The 12477-nt window shown below is 46.1% G+C and overlaps 1 protein-coding gene across 1 annotated transcript in view; it reads right to left on the reverse strand.

Moving 5' to 3' along the window:
- SRP72 (signal recognition particle 72) overlaps positions 1-12477 on the reverse strand; it is a 48179-nt gene extending 35702 nt beyond the window's left edge. Inside the window, exons 1-5 of the mRNA XM_037896538.2 lie at positions 12222-12477; positions 6408-6528; positions 4547-4670; positions 3533-3676; positions 1075-1186 (exon numbers count right to left, since the gene is read on the reverse strand). Of these exons, the coding sequence (XP_037752466.1) occupies positions 1075-1186; positions 3533-3676; positions 4547-4670; positions 6408-6528; positions 12222-12327 (607 nt within the window). The 5' untranslated portion in view covers positions 12328-12477. The remainder of the gene's footprint in view (positions 1-1074; positions 1187-3532; positions 3677-4546; positions 4671-6407; positions 6529-12221) is intronic.

Below are 12477 nucleotides of genomic sequence, written 5' to 3' on the forward strand. Positions count from 1 at the left end.
GACACCAGGGCAACCCCTTTGCCAAATACTGAGTACTTGCTCTGTCACTTGGGCTAGAACTTCTCAATGAAACTGCTGTAAGCATTGTTTGTTTGGTTTTTAACATGGGCAAACTAAGGTATTGTTTCTTACACCCCTTCTTGGAAATGGCTGAACTATTTATGCTGAGGTTTTCCAAAAATGTCAGGCCTGAGGCAAGCACCTGGCCTGGAAAACTTCTGAATGACTATAGTCTGGCAAAGTTATAAGCATCTGAAAACAGGGCCTTACAATGGCAAGTGTTGGGTAGCTTTAAGTATTGATGGCATTGCCAGCTCCACCTATAACATATTTAGTCAGCTTAATAAGAGGACATAAGGGAGATCAAGCTTTTCAGTTTTGCAGCTGTCGATGTTAAACCTAATCTGAAAGGCCTGTAACTTGGTTCCTCTTCGCTACTATCAACTTCTACTTTAATCATTTATTCTCCTTCCTACACATCTTATTGAACAGACTGAAATATAACAATAATAAAAATGGTCTTTCTGAATGTGAAAAATCAAAGTTAGTACACTTGATAGGGCAACCCCCAACTCAGAACATTACGGCACTCTACAGTCTTCAGTACACTCATAAAACAACAACTAAATAGGGCTTTTAAAACTTCTGCAAACATGAAGAGATTGCACTGTCAAAATTATAAGCAGATACCAAATTGCACTTGAGAATTAAACACCAATTGGGAGAGAAGACTGAGATGTTATATACAGTTTACTATTGTAAAATGACAGCAAAACAATAAACTATGCATAGCTGGAAAGCAAGCTGAGATCTACAGATTGAAAAACTATGGACTACATGGGAATTGTAGATAAGAAAACAGTTTGATCTACAATACTTAAAAATTACTGATATAATAGTTAAGTGCTACTATGTCCCAACCAGTCTTGGCAAACAAGCTATGGAAACTGTAATAGAAGAACCCTACGGTTGTCCAATCCCATTTTCAATCCGGAATCAAATCCTTGTTCTCTCTTTAAATGTGTTTACAAAGAATGAGTGACAGAGAGATCTATAACCCCCCTGTGTTTTTACCTTCTGCTTTCTGTAGGTTTTTCATTGCCTCATTCAGCCTGCCTTGACCAATCAATGCACATGCAGCATTATAACACAGCTCATAGGTAGCTTCTTGGAGGCCCAGATCTTCCTGACATGGAGTGAAAGGATTGGGTTAAATGCTTGAAAGAAATTAAATATAGCCTAATTTTGGATTAGAATCTAAACAGATTTGTTTAAAGCCACTTTTATAGGATTACTACAGACACAAATCATAGCTTTTAGCAAACATGCCAACTTCTTAGATTAATATACAACAGAAGATTCATTATGAAATCCACATGCGAAGGTGATCTTGAGAGGATATGTGCTGTCTAAAAAGCCACGGCATGAATGGTCTTCCCTTTATGCTGCAGGACAAAGCCAAGGGGGAATCTGCAATGGAGCTATCCAACTCCTAGCTGTAGAGCAGTCCTGTTCTTAGGAATTAGAGAAAATCAGATTAGACCTCAGGGGAGCTGTCCAGGCTGTTTAAGCACAGAGAGAATTGGCAGAAACTGTAGCCCTGGAGAATTTCGAAGACAAGCTGCAGTCTTAAATATTTAAAAACTTATTTAATGTGCCTAACCATTGAGCTTTACACTTGCAATGGCTCTTCCCAGTCACTAGTGCAGATTAGCAATGTTCTACTGGATTTAAGTAGGCTTTGCAGGACCTGGGGCTTACATCCATTCACATTCAGTGGAATCTTGCTGGTTTGCACGGTCTTGGAGACCCACTGTAAATTACCAAATTGCACAAGTGTGGTAATATGTGCATGAACACTAATGACATATATAGATAGTGCCAATTGCAAAAAGCACTTTTGTTAACTGTAGTTTACATTAAATTATACTTCACGACGTGCTGGGGTATCCAATAGAAAAGAGACACTGGTAAGCAACATGACGGATGACTCATTAGCAATAAATGTCCACATTCCCAAACTAGAAACTTGAAGTACGTCATGCACTCGTGCATTAAGGGACACTGACTGCATGGATAAACCACAAGAGTGACCTCTGACACTTCCAGAGGTCACTCTGGATGTGCTCCTGTTGGATAGGAGGCCTCCAGTTTGGAGAAACCACCATCACCCTCACTTGATGATGCGTTGGAGAGGTTTTAGTTGGGGGCTGAAGGTGATGGCTAGTGGCGTTCTGTTATTTTCTTTGTTGGGCCTGTCCTGTAGTAGGTGACTTCTGGGTACTCTTCTGGCTCTGTCAATCTGTTTCTTCACTTCAGCAGGTGGCCCAACTAAAGCCTCTCCAACACATCATCAAGGATCTACAACCTATCCTGAAGGACGGCCCATTGCTCTCACAAATCTTGGGAGACAGGCCAGTCCTTGCCTACAGACAGCCCCCCAACCTGAAGCAAATACTCACCAGCAACCACATACCACACAACAGAACCACTAACCCAGGAACCTATCCTTGCAACAAAGCCCGTTGCCAACTGTGTCCACATATCTATTCAGGGGACACCATCATAGGGCCTAATCACATCAGCCACACTATCAGAGGCTTGTTCACCTGCACATCTACCAATGTGATATATGCCATCATGTGCCAGCAATGCCCCTCTGCCACGTGCATTGGTCAAACTGGACAGTCTCTACGTAAAAGAATGGACACAAATCAGACGTCAAGAATTATAACATTCATAAACCAGTCTGAGAACACTTCAATCTCTCTGGTTACTCGATTTCTGACCTAAAAGTGGCTATTCTTCAACAAAAAAACTTCAAAAACAGACTCCAGCGAGAGACTGCTGAATTGGAATTAATTTGCAAATTGGATACAATTAACTTAGGCTTGAATAGAGACTGGGAGTGGATGGGTCATTACACAAAGTAAAACTATTTCCCCTTGTTTATTCCCCCCCCCCCCCCCCCCCCCCCCCCCCCCCCCCCCCCCCCCCCCCCCCCCCCCGTTCCTCACACGTTCTTGTCAATTGCTGGAAATGGCCCACCTTGATTATCACTACAAAAGGTTTTCTCCCCGCCCCACCCTCCTGCTGGCAATAGCTCTTCTTAAGTGATCACTCTCCTTACAGTGTGCATGATAAACACCCATTTTTTCATGTTCTGTGTGTATATAAATCTCCTCACTGTATTTTCCACTGAATGCATCCGATGAAGTGAGCTGTAGCTCACAAAAGCTTATGCTCTAATAAATTTGTTAGTCTCTAAGGTGCCACAAGTACTCCTTTTCTTTTTGCGAATACAGACTAACACGGCTGCTACTCTGAAACCTGCCATTTTCTGTGTGTATTAGCTGAGTTCTCCTATTTTCTGTTAATGATTTAGGTTCTCGAATGTCCTCTTCCTGCCTCTGCCATCTATGAGCCATGCAATTCATCTTCAGAAGTGTTCTAACATGGGCAAGGTTCAGCAGAGAGAGGGTGGAAGGGGGAACAAGCTCTCCCACGTGTGCGTGCATGCACACAAACTCACTGGCTCCACTTTCTCCCATGTGCTCTGTGCTGCAACCACTGCAGAAAGGTTGGTTTTCCTTTCTTCTTCGTAGTCGTCTTGGGAGTTCCGGATGAGATCCCGATACACAGCTAAGCAGTCATCATAGCGCTCCAACCTGTACAACTGAAAAGAGAGACACTGCCCTGCACATCGGCATCCACAACTAGAGACACCCGAACAAGTGCTGTAAAGTCTAATTCAGAATTTACTCGAGAAAATAGAGTCCATTATGGTCTCTGCCAGCCTCCTCACAGCAGGCTTTAGCTCTCTAGGGAGCAAATTAAATGACCATCTTTCAAGCACTGTTTACAGCAAACAACTGTTTCTTCCACATGTTGGGATTATTCTAATCAACTATGGAAACAAAAGGAGGAGGAAAAGCCTTTTCTCTTCTTCTTTTCAATCCTGATGCTCCAAGGTAGTCCATCCTTGTGTTGCTTCACACACAGCTGCTCCTGATGTCAGAGCTATATGCATGAAGCATGTGCAGGACTAGATCCTAAACCAAGCGCTCACAGAGTGAGAAGTAAAGCACTCGCCTCAGGACCGCCCACTTCCCTGGCTGATGGAAATCAAGCAAATCACTTCATTCTAGCCCTGGGGAGAAGGAAGGTGGCCAACTGTATGGCTGCACAGGCACATTTTGGTTCAGTGGCGTCCAGCAAACTACCCTGCTTTCCGGAACAGAGGAATGTGATTTATTAGGAGCTGAAATGGAAGGAAGTGGGGGAAGATTAGTGAGCCAACAAGTGAAAGGGTGGTGCTATCTGACAGTTTGGGAGACCCCGGCTAACTAGAAGAGAGGGTAAAATCCTAGGCCCCACTGAAGTCAGTGGGAGTTTTGTCACTAATTTCACTGGGGTTTTCGCCCAGAACATAACCATTTATTAAATCACAGCTGAGGGGGAGAAAAGTTTCTCTCTGACTTTTTCCACCTTCACAAAGCAGAGGGCTCATGAATGATAGACATAGAGTTTCCAAAGCAGTAATTACCACTTGTCCATGCAGCTCCTTCAGTTTGTCTGTCTGCTGGCTGGCACTCTGAATGGTCTTCAGGGCATTTTCAATTCTGTTCAACCTGTACTCACAGTACGCCTTCTCAAAGGTGATAGAGTCACTGGGAAAACAAGGCAGAGACGGATGGCGGGCGCATCACCACAGCACTCATTCTACAACATCTGTCTCCTACGAGAGCCATGAACCCTTATTTGAGCATCCATAACTACTCTTATAAGCCTACCGTGTTGCTAGAGACAGAACAGCATGTGTCAGCACAAGGGTATTGAATTATTTCTCTACTGAGGAGGCATTTCAGAGGACGCTACCATGGAGATCCTGGACTTTAATCTCTTATCTTGCAGCCTAAATTTGGCCGCCGGGACCTCTCTTCTACCTTTTCCTATGTCTTTGGTACCTACATGTACCACAACCACCAATTCCTTCCCAGCACTACCTGTAAGGCTATCTATGTCTCATGCGATCCACTACCATCACACCTGACAGGTAATTTCCCATGAGGTTCTACCAGTCCTCACAAGTACATATACATACACACCCACACACACACACTTTTACACAGGCTGAATGAAAGTTGCTTTGCTATTTAAGTTACGAGTGTTCAAAGAGGCAAGGAATTAAGGCTAAAGTCTAGATTGATTTTTTTTACATTCACATTAGTGGTTATAAATAAGGAATATGACAAAATACTTTTAGAGTCTAATCTTGTACTACAACAATAATCAGTCCTACGTCCTTTCCCTCCATGCATACTTCTTGCTTTCCCATAGGGTGATTCTGACAGTACATACATTAGTTTTGCTAATAGTAAGTTCTTACATAGCAGTTTTCATCCTAAGCCACTGCACAGACACTAGGCCACAAACAGCCCTGTGAGGCAGGAAGGTAGGTACGTAACATTTATCACTGCAGTTTCACAGATGGGAAAACGGAGATAAGGAGGGGTATGGGCCCCAGTCTTGGGAACGCTTTTGCATCTTCTGAACTTTATTCACCTGAGCAGTTCCATTGTCTTCCACAGGAGTGCTTATGAGAGTAAGGGCATGTCTACACTACAATCTTAAGTCGACCTATGTTAGATCGACTTACAGCCACCACAATAATTACCACGGTGGCTGATGTCCACACTACCCCCCTTCTGTCAGTGCTGTGCATCCTCACCATGAGCACTTCCACTGGCCTGGGCTCTCAGTTCCACACCGCTCCGCACTGGAAGCTCAGCTGCCCCCGCAAGGCTTCTCGCCTGCATGCTCCCAGTCAGGAGTGGGGGGCAAGTTGCCCGGGGCTTCTCACCTCTGGCAGGTAAATCCGCACCTGGAGTCTGGTCAGCTGCCGTGTTCCCGGCGGGGAACTGGGACCCCGGGGGGCAGCAGGGCTCCCAGAGAGGAACGGGGAGCTCAGGTGACAGCCCGGCTTGGAGCAGAGACCTGGTAGCAGCCCAATGGGTGAGCCAGGAGCCAGCTTTCTTGTCAATTTCACAGCTGCACTGGATGACAGCCAACAGCAGATATAAGTGTCTACACAGATACTATGTCACCGTAACTACACCGACATAAGGCCTACACCTCTTGTGGAGATGGAGTTCTGTTAGTGTAGTAGGGCACTTACATTGGAGGGAGCAAGGCTGTGGTGCGTATACTGACATAGTTAGGTTGACATAAGCTGCCTTACATTGACCTAACTGTGTAGTATAGACCAAGCCTAAAGTTAAGCATGTGAAACACTGAAAACATCAGCAACAGCCATTGCCAACCAGCACCACCCTTCTATCTAGATTAATAGCTTCCTGGGGCTTGTGCTTCTTTCATTTGCAGGAGCCTCTGGGGCTACCACTCACCTGGTTAACACTTTGGTGTGGGTGTGGATTACACTGAGGGCTTCCTTGAAGCTTCCATTCTGAATGAGACACACCACTTTGCAGTGAAGAGCAGTCACATCATCCTTGTTGATCTGCAACACTTGGGGAAGCAAAGAGAGTTATCACAATCTCTAACTCCTTTCCTACTTCCCATTAAAATCAGAGTTCATCAAATTAAAATCCAGACAAATCAGAGTTCATCAAATTAAAATCCAGACAATGTCTCAGACCTTGTCTAGACTAGAAAGTTGAACTGCTTTTAACAATCCCAGTGACGTAGAAGTGGCCAAAAACCCCTGGAGTGGATCAGGTATAGTGGTATAAAAGCGATTATACTGGTATAGCTCATTCTGGTTTAGGCAGCAAAAGCTATACCAGTATAAAATACCTTATACTGGTAAAACTGCCTCCACAGTAGGGTTTATACCAGTATTACAGGTATAAATAAATAAATTACACAATTAATCGCCAGTTATGCTGGTAGAATTTTTTTTTAGGGTAGACCAAGCCTTGATGTCAGCTAAGTGTGAAAGTGACGGGAGGGCTAGTTAGCACCAGGGTTACTGCACTCGCACGTCACTCTGCAGATCAGAGGTCAAAGCCTGACTAGCAGGTTCTCAAGAACTGGGCATCATCAATTCTGCAATCCCTACTCAGGAACAAAAGGGCAAGCACACTGAGAAAAAGCAAAGCAAGTCCAGGTCGACAAGAGGATTAATTTCAGGACCCAGAGGTTTGCTACCAGGGAAAGATGATAGGGAAAAATTTGGAACACGGTTTGTATTTTTGCCACACGACATTAATTGTTGACAGTTCGACTATGGAAAAAAAACAGATCCGCTCCTTCCCCTGAAAATATGTCAAAGAGAAAAGTACCTGCTCTTTCCCTATACCACCCTCAGGCTACACCGCTTTAGATACCAGACTAACAGTCATATGACAACACCTTTCAGCCCTGATTGTCCAAACTCCAGTTAGCCATAGGTCAGCTGCTTCCAAAGCTGCATACACAAACCAAGGCTCCTTCCTCCACACCGAAATCTCGCAGGGCTGAAGCTCCCTGGGTGCCACCCAACGCTCCCAAACTCTGATTTCACAAAGCTTACGGGTGCCTCTACAAAACTGACAAAACTCAGAATTCTAATACATGTATGGAGACAGAGCAAGGTGAACTTAACCCCTAGAAAACATCAGGCTCTTCAGAAACCGTATCTAGGCTGCCGAGTTAAACATAACCAAACTGCATCCCGAACACAATCTAACGACAGCCCCTGATGCAGGACTAGGGCCTAAATATGCACCCTTCCTCTCTTGCTTCTCCTTCCATCAGTATTCTCCCTTTTCCTCTCTCTTACCAAGGTTAGCCTGATTGCAAACCAATGGATTTATGAAGCCACATCATACTTTAGCAATGGATCTGTTCACATAATATTACTACTCAATAAAATATAGTCTGCATCTTGCTACTGTACTGTAGATGCTTTTCTTTATTATTTGTATTACTGTAGAGCCTATAACCCAGGGCCCCACTGTGCACTGTAGAAACGCAATAGAGACAATCCCTCCCTGGAAGACCTTACAATCTAAGGGTATGTCTTCACTACCCACCGGATCAGCGGGCAGCAATCGATCCAGCGGGGATCAATTTATCGCGTCTAGTCTAGACGTGATAAATAGACCCCTGAGCGCTCTCCCGTCGACTCCTGTACTCCAGCGCTGCGAGAGGCGCCGGCAGAGTCGACGGGGGAGCGGCAGCAGTTGACTCACCGCGGTGGAGAAACCACAGTACGTCGACTTCAGCCACGTTATTCACGTAGCTGAAGCTGCGTAACTTAGATCGATCACCCCACCCCTCAGTGTAGACCAGGGCTAAGCGTAATGTTACAAAAACAAGTGGCTAAATGAAAAGATGAGGGGAGCACTAGGAAAGAATAAAACAAAACCAGTCAGCATGAAAAGCAGTGATCACAGAAAACCAGCTGCCTGACCACCAGCATTACCCTCACAGGACATACTGGGGCCCTGATCCTGAAATCAGATCCATGCAGGCAGGCTTCTGAGAACATGAAATGCCTAACTGAGGTTGACAAGCCGCTGGCCACACAGACCCAACTGCAGAATCAGGATCCTGGGAGCTGAGAACACAAATATCCATAGATGGAGACGTTAGCAATACATTAAGATGTGATGTAATTAAAGTCCCTTGAGATGGTTTTCAAATTGTGGGGGGCCTGGAGGAACATTTGGGTGAACGTGCGGTGACGCCAGGCAGCTTGGGCTTCAGCCCGGTGGAGCTCAGAGAGGGAGCACCACCTCCACCCCCGACTCACCTCTTTTTGTCTAGGCTGGGGGGTGGGGGTGGGGTGGCGGGGGCACACAATTGAAAATTGTAACTCAAAGGGGGGTGGGGGGGGTCCAGCTCAAAAAGTTTGAAAACCACTGAACATAAGAACGGCCATACTGGGTCAGACCAAAGGTCCATCAAGCCCAGTATCATGTCCTCTGACAGTGGCCAATGGCAGGTGCCCCAAAGGGAATGAACAGAACAGGTTATCATCAAGTGATCCATGCCCTGTCACCCAATCCCAGCTTCTGGCAAACAGAGGCTAGGGATACCATTCCTGCCCATCCTGGCTAATAGCCACTGATGGACCTATCTTCCATGAATCTATCTAACTCCCTTTTGAGCCCCATTATAGTATTGGCCTTCACAACACGCTCTGGCAAGACGTTCCAGAGGTTGACAGTGCGTTGCGTGAAAAGATACTTCCTTGTGTTTGTTTTAAACCTGCTACCTATTAATTTCATTTGGTGGTTCCTTGTTCTTGTATTATGAGAAAGAGTAAATAACACTTCCTTATTTACTTTCTCTATACCACTCATGATTTTATAGACCTCTATGATATCCCCCCTTAGTCGCCTCTTTTCCAAGCTGAAAAGTCCGAGTTTTATCAATCTCTCCTCATACGGAAGTCGTTCCATACCCCTAATCATTTTGGTTGCCCTTTTCTGAATCTTTTCCAACTCCAATATATATTTTTTGAGATGGGGCGACCACATCTGCATGCAGTATTCAAGGTGTGGGCGTACCATGGATTTATACAGACAATGTCATATTGCCTGTGTCTTATTATCTATCCCTTTCTTGACAATTCCCAACATTCTGTTCACTTTTTTGACTGCCACTGTACATTGAGTGGATGATTTCAGAGAACTATCCACAATGACTCCAAGATCTCTTTCTTGAGTGGTAACAGCTAATTTGGACCCCATCATTGTATATGTATAGTTAGGATTATGTTTTCCAACATGCATTACTTTGCATTTATCAACATTAAATTTCATCTGCCATTTTGTTGTCCAGTCACCCAGTTTTGTGAGATCCTTTTGTAGCTCTTCGCAGTCTGCCTGGGAAGAATAGTTTTGTATCATCTGCAAATTTTGCCACCTCACTGTTTACCCCTTTTTCCAGATCATTTATGAATATGTTAAATAGGACTGGACCCAGTACAGATCCCTGGGCGACACAACTATTTACCTCTCTCCATTCTGAAAACTGACCATTTATTCCTACCCTTAGTTTCCCATCTTTTAACCAGTTACCAATCCATGAGAAAACCTTCCCCCTTTTCCCAAAGACTGATTATTTTGCTTAAGAGCCTTTGGTGAGGGGCCTTGTCAAAGGCTTTCTGAAAATCTGACTACACTATATCCACTGGATCCATGCTTGTTGATCCCCTCAAGGAATTCTAGTAGATTGGTGAGGCATGATTTCCCTTTACAAAAACCACATTGACTATTTCCCAACAAATTATGTTCATGTATGTGTCCGACAATTTTGTTCTTTATGATAGTTGCAACCAATCCCTGTGGCGGGGAAACCTCCACAACGGCCCAACACTGTAGCATTTAATTTCAGAAAGGGGAACTAGACTAAAATGAGGTGGTTAGTGAAACAGGAATTAAAAGGCACAGTACCAAAAGTAAAATCCCCGCAAGCTGCGTGGAAACTTTTTAAAGACATCATAATAGAGGCTCAACTTAAATGTATACCCCAATTTAAAAAACATAGTAAGAGAACCAAAAAAGAGCCACCGTGGTTAAACAACAAAGTAAAAGAAGCAGTGAGAGGCAAAATGGCATCCTTTAAAAAGTGGAAGATAAATCCTAATGAGGAAAATAGAAAAGAACATAAACTCTGGCAAATGAAGTGTAAAAATATAATTAGAAAGACCAAAAAAGAAGAACAGCTAACCAAAGACTCCAAAAGTAATATCAAAATTTTTTTTAAATACACCAGAAGCAGAAAGCCTGCTAAACCACCAGTGGGGCCACTGGACAATTGAGATGCTAAAGGAGCACTCAAAGACAATAAAGCCATTGCGGAGAAACTAAATTAATTTTTTGCATCGGTCTTCATTGTTGAGGATATGAGGGAGATTCCCAAACCTGAGCCATTCTTTCTGGGTGACAGATCTGAGCAACTGTCCCAAATTGAGGTGTCATTAGAGGTGATTTTGGAACAAACTGACAAACTAAACAGTAATAAGTCTCCAGGACCTGATGGTATTCACCCAAGACTTCTGAAGGAACTCAAATATGAAATTGCAGGATTACTAACTCATCTGTAACCTATCATTTAAATCAGCTTCTGTACTAAATGACTGGAGAATAGCTAATGTGATGCCAATTTTTAAAAAGGGCTCCAGAGGTGACCCTGGCAACTACAGGCCAGTAAACCTCACTTCAGTACCGGGCAAATTGGTTGAAACTATCATAAAGCACTGAGCTAAACGATACTACCTAGCACAGAGACACGTCTTAGGAGCCCTCCCTGTTAATGGAGAGACATGCTTATATAGCTGGGATTTTCTAAAAGTTATTGGGCGAACTGGTGATCTCAGTCTTTGCTCAGTCATGTCAAACATCTGAGGCTACAGTGTCTCAAGCACCAAGTATGGAAGTTAACAGGTTCTCTCTGTCTTTGTTATGGTTGTGCTGCCTTTTAACAGCTAGAGGCCTTGAAATGCAACTAGGTGCTCCAGGCCAGTTGTTCTCAATCAGGGTACCTGTACCCCTGGGGGTACGCAGAGGTCTTTGGGGTGGGACGGGGACATTAATTCCTCTAGATAGTTGTCTAGTTTTAGAACAGTCTACATGAAAAGCACTACCGAAGTCAGTACAAACTACAATTTCATACAGACAAAACGAGAAAGTCAGTAATATTTCATTCAGCGTGCTGGGACACTTCTGCATCCTGGTGTCTAACTCTATCGGCCAATAGTTTAAAAGTGAGGTGAAACTTGGGGGTTCATAAGACCCGTGGGCCTGCTGAAAGGGGCACAGCCTGGGAAAGCTGGAATCCGCTGCTCCAGCCCATCAAGGCGCAGCTACCCCGGGGCAGCCCGAGCCCGGCGTGTTTGTGACACGTCGGCAGATGGCACCGGCCTGCACAGCGGGCTGCAGAGAGCGCTGCCCCGGGCCCGGCGGGGGGACAGTCCCGGGGCCCGGCAGCGCTGCCCGCCACCGAGCGCCAGGGATCTCCCAGGGCCCGGGGAGAAAGCGCAGGTCCCGGGCCCGGAACGGCCAGGCGTGGCAGCTGGGCCGGCAGCCCGGAACCGGTACCAGCCCGGCGCTGGACGCGGGGAGTCTCGCCGCGGCCCGGAGCCCCACGCGCCGGCCCGGGCGCGGCTCGGACCGGCCCACCCAGGCATGCGGGGACGCGCGGACCGGCCCCTCCGCACCGCGCGGGGGGGGGGGGGAGGGGGCGCTGTGCGCGCGCGCGGGACTCACGCTTGTTGACGGACTTGAGCGCGCGGCCGAAGTCTCCGTTCTGGCCGCTGCGATTCACCTCGCTCCACAGCGCGGCCGCCGTCCCCGCGCCGCCCGCGGCCGCCATCTTGGGAACGGGGAGAGAGGGGGCGCGGCTCGTCACCTTTCCGCCGGAAGCGGACGCGTGCCCGCCGGGGGCCGGGGCGCGCGTCGCCGTCGGCCCGGCGCTGTACGGGCTCGGTCCGGGGGCGGGGCCAGCGCCGAGAGCCAGGCCCGG

This window comes from Chelonia mydas, chromosome 4, assembly GCF_015237465.2.
Source record: "Chelonia mydas isolate rCheMyd1 chromosome 4, rCheMyd1.pri.v2, whole genome shotgun sequence".
In the NCBI taxonomy this organism is placed as follows: Eukaryota; Metazoa; Chordata; order Testudines; family Cheloniidae; genus Chelonia; species Chelonia mydas.